Here is a 20,023-nt window from a genome sequence, read left to right on the forward strand (position 1 = left end):
GACTGGACGGCTTCTGGCAGAGCGCTTTAGGGAACATCTCCCGGACACCCATGCCAATCAACCCCACTGCCCCGTGGCCCAACATTTCAACTCCCCCTCCCACTCTGCCGAGGACATGCAGGCCCTGGGCCTCCTCCACCGCCACTCCCTCACCACCTGATGCCTGGAGGAAGAATGCCTCATCTTCCACCTAGGAACACTTCAACCTCAGGGCATCAATGTGGACTTCACCAGTTTCCTCATTTCCCCTCCTTACTCCAGTTCCAACCTTCCAGCTCAGCACCATCCTCATGACCTATCCTACCTGCCAATCTCCCTTCGCACCTATTCACTCCACCCTCCTCTCTCACCTATCACCTTCATCCCCGCCTCCGTCCACCTATTGTACTCTTGGCTACCTTCTCCCCAGCCCCAACCCCGTCCCATTTATCTCTCCACCCTGGAGGCTCCAACAATGGAAGGGATTTTGAGAGAAGCAGTTGTTAAATACAAACAAAATGCAACAACTGTACAAGCCAACAAACTACAAATGTTACTGTAATTTGGACTTGTAATGAATTTGAAATCTAAACTTTGCACAAAAAGAATAATACACATCTTTTACTAAGCCAAATATTAACATAATGGAACCAAAGCATACTAAAAGTATTATGTGTAAGGAAGTGGCTTCGTGTATGTTTTTACCACCTAAATGTAGAATGGCTGGAATAGGTTTCAAAAATTGCATGCCTTGTATGATAATTCATTTCTTCTAACAATTATGAATTGAAGCTCAAAATGACAAACAAAACAGCTGCAACAGTTTAAATCCAAAATAAATTGTTTGATACTAAGAAATGTTAAGGATGATTCATCAGTTGTTTAAAAATTGGAATATTACAAGTCAATGAGAGTGAGTTATGTGGATTTTTTAATTGTACAATGTAGTGTAGATGCAGACAGACATTAAACGTTGCCTCAAAAAGTCTCAAACAGGTATTGCACACAGTGCCTTTCAAAAAAAGTAATTCAGTGCATGTGTAGGTGGTGGTGGCAGTGACATCTTGTTTTCAGAAAGATCCCATAAACAGCAATTAGTTGTTAGTTAATCTACCCTTTGGGCGGTGTTGGTTGAAGAACTCTTGGCAGTGAAGCATTCCCTCAGTATTGAATGTAAGGTCACTCGAGAACACATTCGGATTCTAGAGTGGGACATAAACTGCTTTCTGACTCAGTGATAGGTTTGCTTCCAAATGAGTAAAATGACAAAGTAAATTTAGACATGTTGGTTTAACAAATTTGAACCGAGTATACTGGGGTCAGGTTTTATTTCAAAAAGGAAATTAGCCCATTTGCAAACAAAAAAGTGCAATGGCAGTTTTTGAAAGGTTGTCATATTATTCATGATTTCCTTTGTACATTAGATTACATACAAAAGGGCAGGAAGATTCAATTAGAACAAGAGCAAATATTAATCAAAATACAACACTTGTCGTTACTAACAGCCCTGAAAGACAACTTCTGTCAGAAGGACCACAGGCAAATTAGAGTTTTGCATAGTCATTAACAATATTCAACACCTGATTTTTCAAAGTCTCAGAGACAGGGAACAGACACAGTCGGCTAATAGTGAACATCAGAAACATAAAAATAGCTGACATGCTTCAAATTTATTTTTTGCTTTTTGGGTTTGACTGTCATCTTACTAAGATTTGTATTTCAGTATTCAGTGTATGTTATGAAACATTTACAACTCACGTTTGTAGGTGCCACTGATGCCAGATTGAGTAAGACATCGCTGAAGTTCCTCAGCATCTATCTGACCATCCTACAAGAGACAAATCACACATCCACATGAACAATGCCATTGGGGTACAAGGCCTGGGCCTACTATTAGGTCCTGATTAATACAAATTTATCATAGGGATTTTGATATTTTCCAGAGTCAATGGGCTGAATAGTCTCCAAAATGATTTAAGATTATTGTTTTAAAAGAGATAGAATTAAAAATTAAAAGTAGAACATGGGAAGAATAACTTATTGCCTTACATGAATACAGTAGATAGCTAAAATCAGTAAATAATGTACATGTGAACATTAAAAATATCATGCAGTAACAAAATCAGACAGGATTAAAGTTTGTTCATTAGATCAATTTTACAATGAACCATAAAATAATTTACTCCTTACATTCAGTATCAACCTCATGAATAAGTTCACCATTAAAATAGTCAAAATTCTGAACTAGAATAAACAATGGGAAGAAATTGTTCATGTGCCCAAAATAAACAGCAAATCAGTGGGAGCACTCTGCTTCAAACGCATGGACCTGGAGAGCTTGGTGGCAGGGCAGAGGAGAGGCGGGCTGTCCCTTTTCGAGCAGACTACTACAGAAGGCCATGTCACCAGGCACAGCCAGCCTGGACCCAGATAGCAGCCTGGGTCAGGGCAGCATCCCAGGTTAAAAGCAATGCATGGAGGAGGTCAATGATCTTCTGAACTCCACAAAAGCTAAGTGCCACCATCTTCTCTCTGCTTCCCCATTCTTGCAACAACACATACTAACTTTACCATTGCACACATCTCACTAAACTTTCTGGAGAATAACTAATCACTAAAACACATACGTCCACTCAATTTCTCAGTGTCATGCACAAACACCACCCCTCTATCAACCATTCCTTTCAATTTATGAATATGGTAAAAGTTACTTGAACTGGAATATGTAAACTCTTTTTAAAATGTAAATAGTATCTTTAGAAGTTGACTTGACAAAGGGAACTATGTGCCAACATTAGCAGAGTGTTCTAACTGAAGAGAAATATTTTGAAACAATATTACACAGAATTCAGAACAGAAAGTGCTGGTGAAACCCAGCAGGTCTGGCAGCATGTGTGGACAGAAAGAAACAAACAGTTAACATTGAATCAGATATTTTATCTGGAACTGTTAGCACCTGGATATTGTTGGCTCTTATGCTAATGTTAGAGTTGGTGCCCAGAAGACAAAGGGGTTGTTATTGTTAAAAGAGTGTACATGAACATGAGAAATGAAGAAAATAGGTCCGCTCTACTGAGTAAAGACAACAAGACAGACTCTGGGTAGGGGTGAAGGAATGTAATAAAAGTGGAAGATAGAGGTTGTGCTGAGGTTGTAGAATTCAACATTGGGTCCCAAAGGCTGTAAAGGTGAAGTGTTACTCCTCCAGATTGTGTTGTGTTTTGTTGGAGCACTGTAATAGACTTTTCTGGGCAGGGATGGAACCACTTGGACATGAGTTGATACCGATGCTCCAGGGCAATAAAGGTGATGCTGTTGCTGGCTCCAACGATGGTTAGGACTCAGAAAAAACTCTGGGAGCCACTTATAGCCTGGTGCAACTGGGAGTTTGGAGAAACTCATGGATAGTGGCAGCTCAGGGAAACTAGTTCAAGCAAAAAGCTTGAACTACACCCATCAACAGGTGAAGTACAGCTTCAGGAATCCTGTGGCACAACAATTTCAGGGAAGGAGCTTACTCACCTTCAGATAGCACACTCACTGAGACAGCGCAAGGACTGAACTTGAAGGGAGTTCAGAAGCTACATCTTTGAAAGTGTTGAAATTCTTCATGAGGAGACTGTGTTCACGAGATCATGTATCTCAAGGATTATTAACGTCTGTGTGGGTTACCGAGATATCAATGGAATCTGTCTTAGGTCACATTTCCCAATTACTATGCAGTGTGCACGCTCAGTCACAGTTATCTTGTTAATTCATAGTTATGTTGTGTTAATGTTGCATGTCAGAGAAGATAAGCATTGTTGATTGTTTTACTTTTGAATGTGCAATGAAATTTCTTTTTTGGTGTTTAAAACTGGAATCTTGTAGATTTACTCAGCGAGGGGAGGCTAGATTATTAATACAGAAACTCAGCATGACCTGGGGACCAGATTCAAATCCCACCACAGCAGATGGTGGAATTTGAATTGAATACAAGTCTGGAATTAAGAGTCTAATAATGACCATGAATCAATTGTTGATTGTTAGAAAACAAAGCCATATGATTTACTAATGTCCTTTAGGGAAGAAAATCTGCCATCCTTAGTCAGTATGGCCGACATGTTACTCCAGACCCACAGCAATAGGGACTCTGGACTGACCTCTGGAAAATTAGAGATGGGCAATAAATGATGGTCGAGCCAGTGCTGCCCATATCCCGTGATTGAATTTTAAAAAGTTTTAAAAACCTGGACTTTTGAACATTTTTAAACAAAAAAGTTATTGGTTCCAAACTAGATCCTGAACTGGGAATATGACAAATCCTAAGGTTTACAAGTTGGTGTAATGAAGATAAAACAAAGCAGCAATGCTAAACTTCTGCTGCAATCATAGCATGGCCAGTTTTGAGCAGCCAACTTTAGGAAGGATGTCAAGGCTATACAGACAGTGCAAAAAGGGACACAGATGGTACCAGGAAAATGAAGGAATGTAGTTACTAGAGGAGAGGAAGACTGGAGTTTTTGCTCATAACAGAAAAGTTGCAGAACTGAAAGGGGGTCTCAAAATGAAGAGTTCAACAATTTAAATAAAAATCTTTCCATTGGGTCATAAAATCAGTAAGCAGACAGCATGAATACAAGATCAGCACACAAAATGAAAAGTAAGAAGCTTTAGGAAAGCTTGTTAAAACATGACAGCTTCGCTTTGAGGCAGTACTTAAAGCAGAATTCATTAAACATTTCAAGAATCTATTGTCTCTTTATTAAAAGTTCAGAGGAGAATTGATCATTTCTAAAATTGGGAATAGACAAAAGAATTGGATTGCATCTCATGAAGAGGCTATTAGTCAAGTTTTCTGTGGCATAAAATACTCCAATTTTTAAAACGTACATAACCAAACACTCCCTAAGGCAATACTTATGGACTACAACTAATTGCTAATGCACAAATCATGTTCACTCAATCTCTCCATGACAAACCTGCTCCCACCAGCCGTTCCTTTCAATTTTAGTAGTACTGGGCAAAAGTTATTATTTGATCTGGAATAGGAAAATTTATTAAAAACTTAAAGTGCACCTTAAGAATTTAAAAGTTGACTTGACAACGGAACCATTTGTTGACATAATACAAATCAGTAATGAAATGGAAGAGAAATATGTTGAAGCAACAATATTACACAGAAATCAAAACAAAATGCTGGAGAAACTCAGCATGTCTGGCAGCATGACCACAAAATACTGTGTATTACAGCAGCTAAACCCAGAAATAAAAAGGTGAGTAGTTACCACAGAAGCATGTTACCAACTGATACGAGGTTGGTAACCTGAAATGAGGTTGTATGAAATTCCAATTCCGTCAGATGGGGAAATGGACACAGACTTACATCTGAAGCTTCCAATGACCAACATTGTTTATCAGAATGCCAGATAACTCGCGATTTTTGAGAAAATTTGTAGCTCAAGTTGGGGTTTTGGATCTAAGTTTGCTTGCTGAACTGGAAGATTCGTTTTTAGATGTTTCGCCACCATACTAGGTAACATCATCAGTGAGCCTGCTGTGAAGTGCTGGTGTTATGTCCCACTTTCTATTTGTGTGTCTTGGTTTCTTAAGGTGGGTGATATCACTTCCAGTTCTTTTTCTCAGAGGCTGGTAGATGTTTATTGATGGAGTTCCAGTTAGAATGCCAGGCTTTGAGGAATTCTCGTGTGTGTCTCTGTTTAGCTTGTCCAAGGATGGATGTGTTGTCCCAGTCAAAGTGGTGTCTGTACGTAAGGATAGTGGTGAAAATGGGTAATGTCTTTTGGTGGCTGTTGGTGTTCATCTATCCTGGTGGCTAGTTTTCTGCCTGTTTGTCCAATGTAGTGTTTGTTATAGCCTTGCAAGGTATTTTGTAAATTATGTTCGTTTTGCTGGTTGTTTCAATTGGATCCTTTACGTTCATTAGTTGCTGTTTAACTGTGTTGGTAGATTTGTGGCTACCGCGATGCCAAGGAGTCTGAGTAGTCTGGAAGTCACTTCAGAGATGTATTTGATGTAAGGTAACTTGGCCAGAGCTTTTGGGCAGATAACTAAATTATATAAAGAGTGTTGACCATCAAGGTAGGTGGTTTTGTGGTAATTGTCACTGAACTTGTATCCAAGACCTCAAGGTTTTTCTGAAGTCATGGCACCATGGGTCCATCCCACCTTGGCAAATGCAAACATTTGAATTCAGTAAAAATCCAGGACTAAAAATCTAACCTATGGCGAACTGTGATAAATGCCCACCTGATTCACTTTTTTCTTTAGGGAAGGAAATCTGCCAACCTCACCATTAGACTAGATTTTAATTTTACAATATTTAATTAAATTCAAAATTTCACAATCTGTCATGATGGGATGTGAACCTCTTTCCTCAGGACATAATGCCAGAGTTATACAGCACAGAAACAGACTGAATTGGTCCAATTCGTCAGTGCTGACAAGGCTTCCCAATCTGACCTAGTCCCATGTGCATTTGGCCCACATCACTCTAAACCCTTTCTATTCATATACTCATCCACATGCCTTTTAAAATTACTAGGGGTCACGAGTTCAAAGTGAGAGGGGAAAGTTTAGAGGAGATATACGTGGAAGGTTCTTTACGCAGAGGTTGGTGGATGCCTGGAACGAGTTGTCAGCGGAGGTGATAGGGACGGGAATGAGTGTAATTTAAGATGTATCTAGACAGATACATGAATGGGCAGAGAGCAAAGGGATACAGATCCTTAGAAAATAGGCAGCAGGTTTAGATAGAGGATCTGGATCAGTGCAGGCTTAGAGGGCAGCAGGGCCTGTTCCTGTGCTGTAATTTTCTTTGTTCTTACAACATGATAATTCAAGTGCTGATCCAAGTACTGTGATTGAAGTTTCCTGCTCCAACTACTCTCCCAGCCAGTGCATTCCAGATTCCCACCACTCTCTAGGTGAAATCATCTTTCCTCAAATCTCCTAACTTTCACCTTAAAACTGTGCTACCTTTTTAATGCTTCATGGGAAACAGTTGCCTCCTATCCACCCTGTCCATGCCCCTCATTCATTATTAATAAAGTTGACACCACCTCCTCTTTTTACCCCTCCCCTATCCTGCCTGAAGATACTATACCCAGAATAGAGCTACCAGTTCTGTCCCTCCCTCAAACACATCTCCATGATGGCAACATCACAATTCCATACCCTTAACTGCTCTGACTTACTCATTATATTCCTAGGAATAAAGCAGAGATCATTCAGCCTTATCCTATTCCATTGAAGTATCCTCTCTCTTTGTTCCTTTACTAAAATCTGCTGTGCCCTTAATGAACAAAAGCTCAAGGACCCTGTCCCACCCGTCAAATTAGTTTAAACTCTTCCTCACATCACTAGTAAACCCAATCGCAATGATGTTGATTCTAGTTCAAGTGCAGACTGTGCCCCTCGCACAGGTCCCAGCTTCCCCACGACATGATCCCAGTGTTTCAGGAATCTAAAACCCTCCCTGCTGCACCAACTCACCAGCCACGCAGTTTAGATTAGATTAGATTAGATTAGATTACAGTGTAGAAACAGGCCCTTTGGCCCAACAAGTCCACACCGATCCGCCGAAGCGAAACTCAGGAATCTAAAACCCTCCCTGCTGCACCAACTCACCAGCCACGCAGTTATCTGCCCTTTTCTCCTATTTCTGTACTGAAAGATATTTTTAAAATGCTGGGGTCAGAGGGATATTTCTCTAGTTTTGGTTCTCTAACAAATGGGGTTGAGAAAACAGGTTGTAAGTTTCTTCTGATGTTAGTATTAAATATTTTCCAACCGTCTTCGACATGTACAAATTGCTTTGTTTTGTTTTATTTTGCAGAATTAGCTTATTGTCCGTTGTTAAAGAACATCTGCAGTCTGAATAAATTGTTGGAATAGCGGGTTGAAAAGACCCCAGATCCTGATGGAATTCACCTTAAAAAGATGTCTTGCAAGAAGAGGCTACTGAGACAGCCAATGAAATAAAAAAGTGCCGGAGAAACTCAGGACTGGCAGCATCGGTGGAGAGTAATACAGACTTCTTCATTGGAATTGAAAGATGCTGGAAAACGAAGGCTGCTATGCTGTTGACAAAGGGGGAACAGCAACAAGCGGAATCGATGGTGAGAACAAAAGACAAAGGGAGAGCTAATGGTAGTAAAGGAAATATCTAGAAGCAAAAAAGATGTGAATAGCAAGTGTAAGTAGCAGAAAACAAATGTTGTGTAGTAGAAAACAAGTCAGCTTTGCTGAGAGCAAACCCATGTGAAAAAAGACACCTGACAACGCCAACCTTTTAGAAATGAGGTTCAGAATCAAAGTGATTCAGCTTCTTGAAGTTTACCCACCAACTCCCCAGACTGGCCATACTTATTGTGTGATGTCTTTTATAATATTTATATCCTTCCCTATAGCCTTGATATTTCTATTGCCCCTTGTGTGAGTATTGCTTCCTTTTTCAACACCAATATAAATGTTCTAATTAGTCCTGGAATGTGTCTCAACATAAAGTAAAGCCTCATCTGCTCCTCCATGAATATGCCCTAGGTAATGACTGATGACCTCAGTTTCTGCATGCATTAGTTTTTAGAAGAAAACCATCTCCTCAGTAGATTTGGTTTCATAGCAGGATCTCTTATGCCTAAGACAATCAATCACTGAGCATCTTTCAGTTGTCAAACTCTAGAATTTGGCTAGATGTGACTGTTTCTTCACATACTGATCAATAGTCCCCCTCTCCTTGAGCTCCAATGTTGAAATGCATACCCTTCATTGATAACATTAAATGCAATGAATCTTTTATTCATGCACCTTCAAAGCCTTCCAATGTCTGTCTGCTCCTTGTTGAGATTTAGAATACAATACAGCTTGTGGTTTAATTTACATTGCACTGCTAACAGGATTGCTACTAATATTAGCTTAGTCTTTCTTATTTTAATCTGTGGCCATTTTAACTTTTACACTGAGACGAGAGCAAATTCCAATTCTCTGTCACCCCTTTCATTTTCATAACATCACAGTAGAAAATTCAGCTATTTTGAGTCAATTCAAGGTTGTAGTGTGTGGTTTAAATATTTGCTTCTTGTACTTAACTGCCCTGAAAATTCACTTGCTCTCACCTTCACACTTGTGACAGCATGCCTCAAATAAAATGCATTGAATGGATGTTACAAACTAAAGTGAAAGCAACCTTAGCAGAGGAAGAGATTGTATGTCGACAGCTACCTAGCTGGTACATTAAATGCAAAAACATTTCTGTAAACAGTTCCTGGGCTTTCAAAAGCTTGCAAGTCCTAATTTAGTAAAAGTAAACTTACTTGACCAGCTACTGCAGCAAAGTATCCATAGAGTGGGTCCTGCTGTTGACCAGGGAATGCTCCATAACCTCCAGCTCCGGGAGCTCCTGGATATCCTGGACCCCCAGCTCCAGGATATCCTGCACCACCAGGTGCTCCTGGTGCACCACCATACTGAGGAAATTGCTAAAGAGAACAAAAACAGTATTATAATATGCCTTAACAGATCAGCAAATGTTGTCAAAAGAACTCAACATTAAAATTAAACATGATTAATATATTGCAGTCCTGTAATGTGAGGACTAAGTACCAGTGTGTACCTCTGATAGTTTAATTAGTTGTAAGTCTAATGTATTCGCTCCAATTTTAGGAATTTCAACACACTGCATACCGAGGAAGTCAATCAGGGTGTTCCCCAACAGGAAACCCTGGATGAATCAGGACATACAGAACCTGCTTAAAAACCAGGCGTGAGGCCTTCAGATCAGGAGACCCACTCAAATATAAGGAATCCCAGAATGACCTTCACAGAGCCATTACGGCAGACAAGGACCAATACCAACATCTGCAGTCCTCACTTTCTCCAAGGACCAATACCGATCCAAACCAGAGACCCAGACAGACACCCAGCAACTATGGTAAGGACTGAATGACATCACAGGTTCTAAAAAAAGAGACAGTACAAGATAGCAGACGATGACACATCCCTCCTCGATCATCTTAACGCCTTCTATGCTCGTTTTGAGCAGAATGTCAGCAGAGAGGTAACACCTATTCTGACAAGTACTGACAAATATGTCCCAACAGTCACTGCATCAGAGGTCAGATCAGTTTTCCTTTGTGTGAATCCAAGGAAAACGATGGGACCAGATGGAGTACCAGGCTGTGCACTCAGAGCATGCGCAGATCAACTGGCAGAGGTCTTCTTGGACATCTTCAACCTCTCCCTGCAGCAGGCCACTGTCCCTACCTGTTTGAAAAGGGCCGTGCAGCATGTCTCAATGACTACCGCCCAGTGGCCCTAACTTTGGTGGTCAAGAAGTGCTTTGAAAGGCTGGTCATGGCATTAATCAACTCCAGCCTCCCCACTACTCTTAACCCACTCCAATTTGCCTATCAGACCAACAGATCCATGACAGATGCCATATCATTTGCCCTTCACTCTTCCCCAGAACATCTTGACACCAAGAACAGCTATGTAAGAATCCTATTCATTGCCTACAGTTCAGCCTTCAACACTAATATTCCCTTGAGACTCATTACTAAATTTAGTGATCTCGGACCAAGCCCCACTCTCTGAAACCGGATCCTAAGTTTCCTGACCCACAAACCACAATCAGTGAAGACTGGGGACAATATTTCATCCTCAGTAACACTCAACACTGGAGCCCCAGGGGTACGTATTCAGCCCCCTACTGTACTCACTGTATACCCATGATTGCATCGCCAAATACCAGACTAATGCCATTTACAAGTTCACTGATGACACCATCGAGGAGAAAGTGAGGTCTGCAGATGCTGGAGATCAAAGTTGAAACTTTATTGCTGGAACAGCACAGCAGGTCAGGCAGCATCCAGGGAACAGGAGATTCGACGTTTCGGGCACAGGCCCTTCTTCATTCCTGAAGAAGGGCCTGTGCCCGAAACGTCGAATCTCCTGTTCCCTGGATGCTGCCTGACCTGCTGTGCTGTTCCAGCAATAAAGTTTCAACACTGATGACACCACCATTGTCGGTCGAATCTCAGATGGTGACGAAACAGACTATAGACGGGAGGTGAAAGACCTAAAAAAATGATGCACTGAGAACAACCTAGGTCTCAATGCCGGCAAAACCAAGGAACTCATTGTTGATTTTTGGCAGAACTTTACTCATGACCCCTTATACATCAACAGCAAGAGGTGGAACGAGTGGAGAACATCAAGCTCTGGGAGTGGTCATCCACAACAAATTTTCTTGGACTCTTCTTGTGGACGCACTGGTTACAAAGGCCCAACAACATCTCTTCTTCCTCAGGCAGCTGAGGAAATTTGGCATGACGGCGAATACCCTTGCCAACTTTTATAGGTGCACCATCGAGAGCATTCTGTCTGGATGTATCACTACCTGGTACAGCAACTGTACCATTCAAGATTGGAGACTATTAGAGAGTGGTAAATGCAGTCTGGACAATCACAAACGCCAACCTCCCATCTATAGAATCCATCTACCAGGCCTGCTGTCAAGGAAAGGCCTCCAGCATTCTCAAAGGTCCATCCCACCCTGGCAATGCTTTCCCACAACCTCTACCATCAGGGAGAAGGTACAGAAGCCTGAACACACGCACCAGCTGGTTTCAAAACAGTTTCTACCCTACTGTTGTTAGAATACTGAATGGACTCAAACTCTTTAACATTCGCCTGTACCTGTGTTTTTTTTGCTGTTGTTTACCTATTATTTTCTTATCAATGCTACCTAACTATGTGATCAGCCTGTATTGCTCGCATGACAAAGCTTTCCACTGTGCCTCGGTACACGTGACAATAAATTCAATTCAATTCAATACAATACAAAACCAACTCTGCTGTTCTCACCAGCTTGTTAGCTCTAGACACTCAGTTTAGTCTTTACAGAGTGTGTATCAGTTATTCATTTTGCTAAATCAAAAAAACAAACCACATGACTTGTAAAAAAGATCTTGAATTTGTGAACGTGGGAGCAAAGGAAATTTGGGATTTCTTAATTGAGAGAAGAATTGAAAGTCTCATTAAAGATGCATATCTCTACTGATCAGAATACATTCAAAAAAGGATTCAATAAGGCCACACTTCACAGTTAGTCAAATTTAGTACAAAATAAATGCCACATTTTGTGGCCAAGCACAAACTAATGGTTCTGAAGAGAATTTTAATGCTTTTTGTCAACTTAGATTATCCTTTCTGATGAAGTTACAATCACTTTCAAGAATGTTATAGTCCTATAAAGGGCTTTAGTTAAAAGGGAAGTAAAAATAAATTCTTTATCTTGCAATGTTTCTCCATGCTCATCAACATCCCTGGCTACAGGCCATACACCTCTAAGGACTCCCAAGAGACATGTTAAGTGGTTAAACTTTTCTCATATTCTGTGGCCTATCATATGTTGTGAACAATTTACAGCTTATGTACGGGATGCTATTGTAATAAACACCATGTCAGTAAAATAGAAAAGCTCACTTGTGCAACTCACTCATGGCTGTAGAGTGTGTATGGTGCAGATTGTCAGAGCTTAAGTTAGCACTGTTTTTGAGGGCTTGTGAAACTCTGTTGTTAATTAGTTGCATGTCTGACTGTTTACTTGCATTTTCAGAATTTGTACCAAGCAGCACTGACAGTTACTTGGATACCACCCCAATCACTGGGTACTGCTCAAAATCTTTGCCCCAACATTTCAAGCTTAAAGCTTGATACGTTCGCTCATTTTTAGTATTGTTGGGTCAGAAACTTCTTATATATTAAAGTTGTTGCATCTTTAAAGGAAATACACATGCAAATGCCAGGGAGATCAGATTTTCCTGGTTCCATAATTCTATTGGTCCACTGTTACATTCAGGCCCCATTTCCTGAATGGATCCACAGGGAGGTTCTTGGTGAGTAATCATAGAAATCCTGGAGCTGGGCTGTCCAAATGTTTGAAAGAAACAAGTAGCATAGCGTGAAACATCTTTTAGAAAAACAAGTTATTATTGGTGCTATTTTCAGCCATGAGATGTTGGGGCGAAGAATTTTTAATTATATTAGAAAACAAAATGGCAGAAGTATTTTCTTTTAAAAAAGGTGATAACCAAAAAGAAATAAAACCAGACAAAAAATGAAATCCAGCTAAATTCACTTCTCAAAACTGGATGTGGAGGCTTCTGTTAATCTTCAATTACTTATTGTCTTCAAAAATTCTGGCCAAATTTGTATATAGCTATTTTAAGTGTAGCTGTTCCATGAGCAATCTCATCACGATCATTTCTGGAACTCTACCCACAATTCCAATGCAATTGGAAGTTTCTAAATTCTTTGACCAACTTTCTCACAATATATAGTGATTTCCCATTAGAACCTGCTCACAGCTAAAGGCAGCTTAATAATTTTAATATTAAATAAAGAAAGAGAGAGTCACTCAACAGTCATAACTAAGTACATTGCTCATCCGACTAACTGTTTCTTATATTGACTCTATTTTATATGATGGAGGACGGGGGAATCTTTCAGCAATCTCAACCACCATTGCACGAGCACTGATTGATTATAGTTGTTGGACAGCTCTAGTCTCCAGTGTGGCCCCTTGATTTATAGGATAACGTAACAAGGAGCAGAAGTGGGCAATTCATTTCCCTCAAGCCTGCTCTGTCATTTAATATGAGCATGGCTGATCTCAACTCAGCCTGAACTCCACCTTCTTGCCCACGCTTCATGATCCTTCAACTAATTAAAATCTCTGTCTACCTTCTCAAAATTTACTCAACATCCTGACATCCACCACACTCTGATGTAGTGAGTCCCGCAGATTCATTACTCTTTTAAGGAAGTCATAGAGATGTACAGCATGGAAACAGACCCTTCGGGCTAACTCATCCATGCCAACCAGTTATCCTAACCTAATCTAGTCCCATTTGTCAGCAGTTGGCCCATATTCCTCTAAACCCTTCCTGTCCATATACCCATCCAGATGCTTTTTAAATGCTGCAATTGTACCAGCCTCCACCACTTCCTCTGGCAGCTCATTCCATACACACACCACCTTCTGTGTGAAAATGTTGCTCCTTAGGTCCCTTTTAAATCCTTCCCCCCTCACCCTAAGGTTCCTTTTATATCTTTCACACTAAACCTATGCCCTCTAGCTCTGGACTCCCCCACTCAAGAAAAAGACCTCTTCTGTTTATCCTATCCATGTCCCTCATGATTTTATAAACCTCTCAGGTCACTCCTCAGCCTCAGATGTTCCAGAGAAAACAACCTCAGCTTGTCCAACTTCTCCCTATAGCTCAAATCCTCCATCCCTGGCAACATCCTTGTAAATCTTTTCTGAACCCTTTCAAGTTTCACAACATCCTTCCAATAGGAAGATGACCAGAACTGCACGCAATATTTCAAAATTGGCCTAACCAATGTCTTGTACTTTTGTACTCAATGCTCTGACCAACAAATGAAAGCATACCAAATGCCTTCTTCATTATCCTATCTACCTATCACTCCACTTTCAAGGAACGATGAACCTGCGCTCCAAGGTCTCTGTTCAGCAACATTCCCCAGCACCATAAGTGTACAAGTCCTGCCCTGATTTGCCTTTCCAAAATGCAACACCTTGCATTTATCTAAATTAAACTCCATCTGCCACTCTTCAGCTTGTTGGCCTATCTGATCAAGATCCCTTTGTAATCTGAGGTAACTTTCTTTACTGTCCACTACATCTCCAATTTTGGTGTTATCTGCAAACTTACTAACTATAACTCCCATGTTCACGTCCAAGTTATTTAAATAAAATGACGAAATGCAGTGGACCCAGCACCAATCCTTGTGGCACTCCATTGGTCAGAGTCCTCCAGTCCGAAAAGCAACCCTCCACCACCATCCTCTATCTTCTGCCTTTGAGCCAATTCTGTATCCAAATGGCTAGTTCTCTCTATATTCCATGAGATCTAATCTTGCTAACCAGTCTATCATGAGGAACCTTGTCAAACGCCTTACTGAAGTCCATATAGACCACATCCATCACTCTGCCCTCATCAATCCTCTTTGTTACTTCTTCAAAAACCTCAGTCAAGTTTGTGAGACATGATTTCCCACGCACAAAGTCATGTTGACTATTCCTAACCAGTCCTTGTCTTTCCAAATACATGTACATCCTGTCCCTCAGGATTCCCTCCAACAACTTGCCCATCACCAATGTCAGGCTCACTGGGCTATAGTTCCCTGGCTTTTCCTTACCATCTTTCTTAAATACTGGCACCATGTTAGCCAACCTCCAGTCTTCAAGCAGCTCACCTGTGACTATCATAATTTCTTACATTTTAAATCTGCTGTCCCTTATCCTAAGACTATGGCCTCTCATTCTAGATTGCCCCACAAGAGGAAATATCCTTTCGACATCCACTTTGTCAATCCGTTTTAGCATCTTTCATATCTCAACTAGATCTCCTCTCATTTTCCTAACCTCCAGACAGTGGAGGCCCAAACTCCTCAATCGTTCTTCATAAGACAAGCCCTTAACTTCTGGAATTAATCTCATCACTCCCCGCTGAAATGCCTCCAATGCAACCAGGCCAAACTTTTTCGCAATATTCCAAATGCAGACTCACTAATGCCTTGTACAGCTGCAGCAACATTTCCCGATTTTTCATACTCTATTCCTTTAACAATAAATGCCAAAAATCAATTTGCCTTCATTATCACCTGCTGTACCTGCATACCAGTTTCCTGCGATTCATACACGAGGATTGCTAAGGCCATATGTGGAGTACTGTGTAAAATTCTGATCACCCTGCTTTAGGAAGGAGGTTTTTAAATTGGAAAGATTGCAAAAAATATTTATAAAATGAGGTTTCTGAGACTGGATGGTTTGAATTATAAGGAGAGGCTGGGACATTTTTCACTGGCGCGTAGGAAATTGAGGGGTGACCTTATAGCAGTTTATAAAATCATGTGGGGCATAGATAAGTTGAAAAGCAAAAAGGTCTTTTACCCAGGATATGGGAATCTAAAACTAGAGGGCACAGGTTTAAAGGTGAGAGGGAAAAGATTTAAAAAGGGACTTGAGGAGCAACATTTTCACACAGAGGGTATGGAGTGAGCTGCTAAAGGAAGCAGTAGAGGCGGGTACACTTACAACGTTTGAAAGGCACTTGGACAGATACACAGCTCAGAAAGGTTTAGAGGGACATGAGCCAAGCACAGGCAAATGAGACTTGTTCTGTTTAGGAAACCTGGTTGGCACGGATTAGTTGGACAGAAGGGTCTGGTTCCATGCTGTATGACTCTATGACACGCAGATCCCTCCGCACTGAAACACAGATTGAGAGAGTATTTAATTATATAGTTTAATTCTAAATAACTGTTACACTACTTTCTTTTAGTCACTATTATTAATCTTCTATAGAATCATTTGCCTCATTTCTTCTTAGCTTATGTAGCATTCCCATTTTCTCGAAGTTCCAGACCCTTTGAAGAAAAATACATTGAGCAACTCCCAAACATTACTTCCTGATTCACCATTTCAGTTCACACATTTCCTTTCTTGGTGCTGCCAACGTGTACTAGGGGGCGTATTTCCCACATGGATTCCTCAAGAAGAAAACAGCTGCTGTTTTCCCCCAGCCTCACCCCTATGCCTATGCAGTTCTGGTCTCCAAATTTGAGGAAAGACATTCTGGCTATTGAGAGAGTGCAGCGTAGGTTCACGAGGTCAACTCCTGGGATGGCGGGATTACCTTACACTGAAAGACTGGAGCGACTGGGCTTGTAAAGCCTTGAGTTTAGAAGACAGAGGGGCTCTGATTGCGACATACAAGATTATTAAAGGATTGGACACTCTGGAGGCAGGAAACATGTTTCCGCTGATGGGTGAGTGCCGAACCAGAGGACACAGCTTAAAAATACGGGGTAGACCATTTAGGACAGAGATGAGGAGAAACTTCTTCACCCAGAGAGTGGTGGCTGTGTGGAATGCTCTGCCCCAGAGGACAGTGGAGGCCCAGTCTCTGGATTCATTTAAGAAAGAGTTGGATAGAGCTCTCAAGGATTGTGGAATCAAGGGTTATGGAAATAAGGCAGGAACAGGATACTGATCAAGGATGATCAGCCATGATCATATTGAATGGTGGTGCAGGCTCGAAGGGCAGAATGGCCTATTCCTGCACCTATTGTCTATACAAAGGTGGTTGTAATTTACTGACAGTGGCTTGGGTGCAACACGTTGGAGATTTTATTTTTAAGACAGTGGGTTATAAAGAAATTCTCTAAGGCAAAAAGTAGCAGATTTAATATCAATGTTCAAAAGGAGAATAGATAAACTCTTGATGGATAATTAGTGGAGTGGGGTGAACAAGATGGTACCAAAGAGGTGACAAGTACTCGGAGCTGACAGCCAGCTGTTTCTGTGCTATAAGATTCTGTTTGTTGTAAAGTTCTCTCCAAATATTATTTTATGTTTGAAAGAATCTTATCGATACTGACAATCTTGTTGTGCATTTATGAAGTGACTGCTCTGCATTGCTTAATCTGGATGATGACAGTAGGATCAGGCGATTTGATTGTGCATGGACACAATCAGATAGCACCAATTTCATCATTATCTCACTGAAGTCCTGTAATAACCTGCAGATTCTGGAACATCCAGCAACGGAAGGTTTACTATAGCAAACTTTCTAAGAAAAGTGTCTTCCTCAGTTACAGTGCTAGAACTAAACCGGTTTCAGTAATGCAACCTTTAAAGGTGGCGTAATTCTGCGAGGGCAGATAAACAACAGCATTAAAACAAAACAGTTTCACTTTTGCTTTGTGGCTGCAGTACTTAGCAGCTTTGACTTTAAAAGAAAGCTAGTTAATCAGCTTTTACACTCCAGCGTATAGCAAGTTACCTTACAGTGTCCACCAACTGAGAGCACCTTGGCTACCACCACTTTAACCGTCCGTGACTGTACAATCTGCTCCTCAATCTGGGCTCCATTCACAAGTCAACACTTAATGTCCGGATCCATAGACATAGTACAAACTAACTGCTTGAATAATTTCCTGCAGGACCAACTAGATGACTTCATCCAGGCTAAAAGCAATTCCCTCAAACAACATGATCCACAAGTTAAGTGTAAAATGTGCTCTTATATTCCAGTTTTCTTTCTTGACAGCTATTAGGAGAGTAAGCCTGTACTAGAATGAACGTGAATTAAAAAGTGTGTGTGTTATTTTGTATTTAAAGACATTTAGTATGGAAACAGACACACTGTAATTTTTTTGAAAATTCCATTGTTTCTTAAAACATATAGGAAAGTAATTTCCCCCCGCCCCTATTTTGTAACAAGTCATATTCCCAGGCCTCAAAAATTGCTTCCAATTTCAACATTCAAATTTAAATTTAAAATGTGATTGAAATGCAGAACCCTTGGTTGCAAATGTGTCTAGTTTTCTAGCTCTTGTATTTCTAGCTGCTGTTAGATTGTTGTATAATGAAGAACATTGTAGTAGGATCTGGTAGGCCACTGGCCCCCTCAAGCCTGCACTGCTGTTTAAAAATAAAGGCTGATCTTTTACTACCCTGAATCCCTTAATTCCCAAGATCCATTTTTTGATAAATTTGGGATTACAAGTCTCACTTAATTTCCTATTTAAAAAAATGTTGCTTTCCTCACCTTTGAAGTGGATAAAATTTCAGCCCAATTTTTTTTTATATATAAAAGGAGCATTTTTTTTCCTGTAAAAGTTACATCTCTGAAATAAAAAAAACATTTTCAGCTTGTTCTGCCTTACTGGTTTTGAACACATATCTAAATAGAGTATAAATTGTGTAAACGCCACATCTGTTTGAAATTAATGTGTTTATGCTTCTAACATTACTTGTGCAGATTTAAAAATGGAGAATGCCACTCAAAATGCAAAAACTCTTTCGCGAATCAAAATTCAAGATACCATCATTCACCATACAGCAATATGCAAATCTATAGATTACTTGGAAACTAAGTAAATATTTAGCGACCAGAAGTTACAGTCATGAACTCTGCAGGCCAAAAATATGGCTATCAACAGCAAAAAAGCGAAACACTTCAGTTTTTTTTGAAAGCATGCAAACTGTGAGGCAGTTTTCAGCTATGTTTTGGAGCAAATAGCTCAGACCCTCAAGGGGTTTTGTAGTGGTGTGCTTCACATGTAGCATGAAGGCGTTGGCTGTGGGCCGACATATAGATGAATAGACTGCCATTTCTCTTCAAGAAAGGAATTTAATCATGTTGCCATGTGACTAGTCAACCACAAATGTAGCAATACAGCAGGTACAGCAGATTGTGTAAGTAATCTTAAGAAGAAAAATATTTTCCTTTCAGCTGATAAGCCCTGAAATCTGTGTGTAAGGCCAAGGAGAATCATGACCAAATCCTTGGGTTTACAAGATTAAGACCTTGCCGCAACATCTCCACAAAGCTCCTCACTGGAGTAGAGCCAACTGACAAGGCGAGTAGGGAACAGTTCAATCTACAATGCCTCTAGACCAGAATCAAAAGACCACTCCAACTACTGTCATCAAGCTGCAGGACGCAGACCATGCCTGTGAGCACACACCGAGACCGAGCCACAAACCACTGTCGACACATTCACCAAGGTATATTAGAGAATGGGCCGCACACTAAACAGATGGGAAACTTAGATTCTCCAGTAGCTCTCATCCTGTCACACAAAACGATCCCACAAACATCAGTGAGCCCCTGGACGACGTCATTCATTTCGCATACCTCCTGTGCGAGCAGTCATTGACACTGAAACCCAACGTCGATTCCAGTGCCAGTGTAGCCTCCAATGCTTGAGGAACAGAGTGTTCAAAGTCCGAAATCTCAAATCCAGTACTACGTTCATGGTCTACAGAGCAGCTGTGATCCCCATCTTCCTCTGTGCATCAGAAACATGAACCGTGTACAACAGACAGCCCAAATTACTGCAGTCTTATCACCAGCTCTGCCCTCACAAATCCTGCAAGTCATCTGGTAGGATAAATGCACCAATGTGAACATCTTCTCCCAGAACAATATCTCCAGCAGAGGCA

At 40.7% G+C, this 20,023-nt stretch overlaps 1 protein-coding gene across 1 annotated transcript in view; it reads right to left on the minus strand.

The window, feature by feature from the left end:
* Window positions 1-20,023, minus strand: part of sri (sorcin) — a 47,020-nt gene that overhangs the window by 11,527 nt on the left and 15,470 nt on the right. The window contains exons 2-3 of the mRNA XM_043690297.1: window positions 9,294-9,458; window positions 1,738-1,807 (exon numbers count right to left, since the gene is read on the minus strand). Of these exons, the coding sequence (XP_043546232.1) occupies window positions 1,738-1,807; window positions 9,294-9,458 (235 nt within the window). The remainder of the gene's footprint in view (window positions 1-1,737; window positions 1,808-9,293; window positions 9,459-20,023) is intronic.

Source organism: Chiloscyllium plagiosum, chromosome 5 (genome assembly GCF_004010195.1).
Source record: "Chiloscyllium plagiosum isolate BGI_BamShark_2017 chromosome 5, ASM401019v2, whole genome shotgun sequence".
NCBI classification, from domain to species: Eukaryota; Metazoa; Chordata; class Chondrichthyes; order Orectolobiformes; family Hemiscylliidae; genus Chiloscyllium; species Chiloscyllium plagiosum.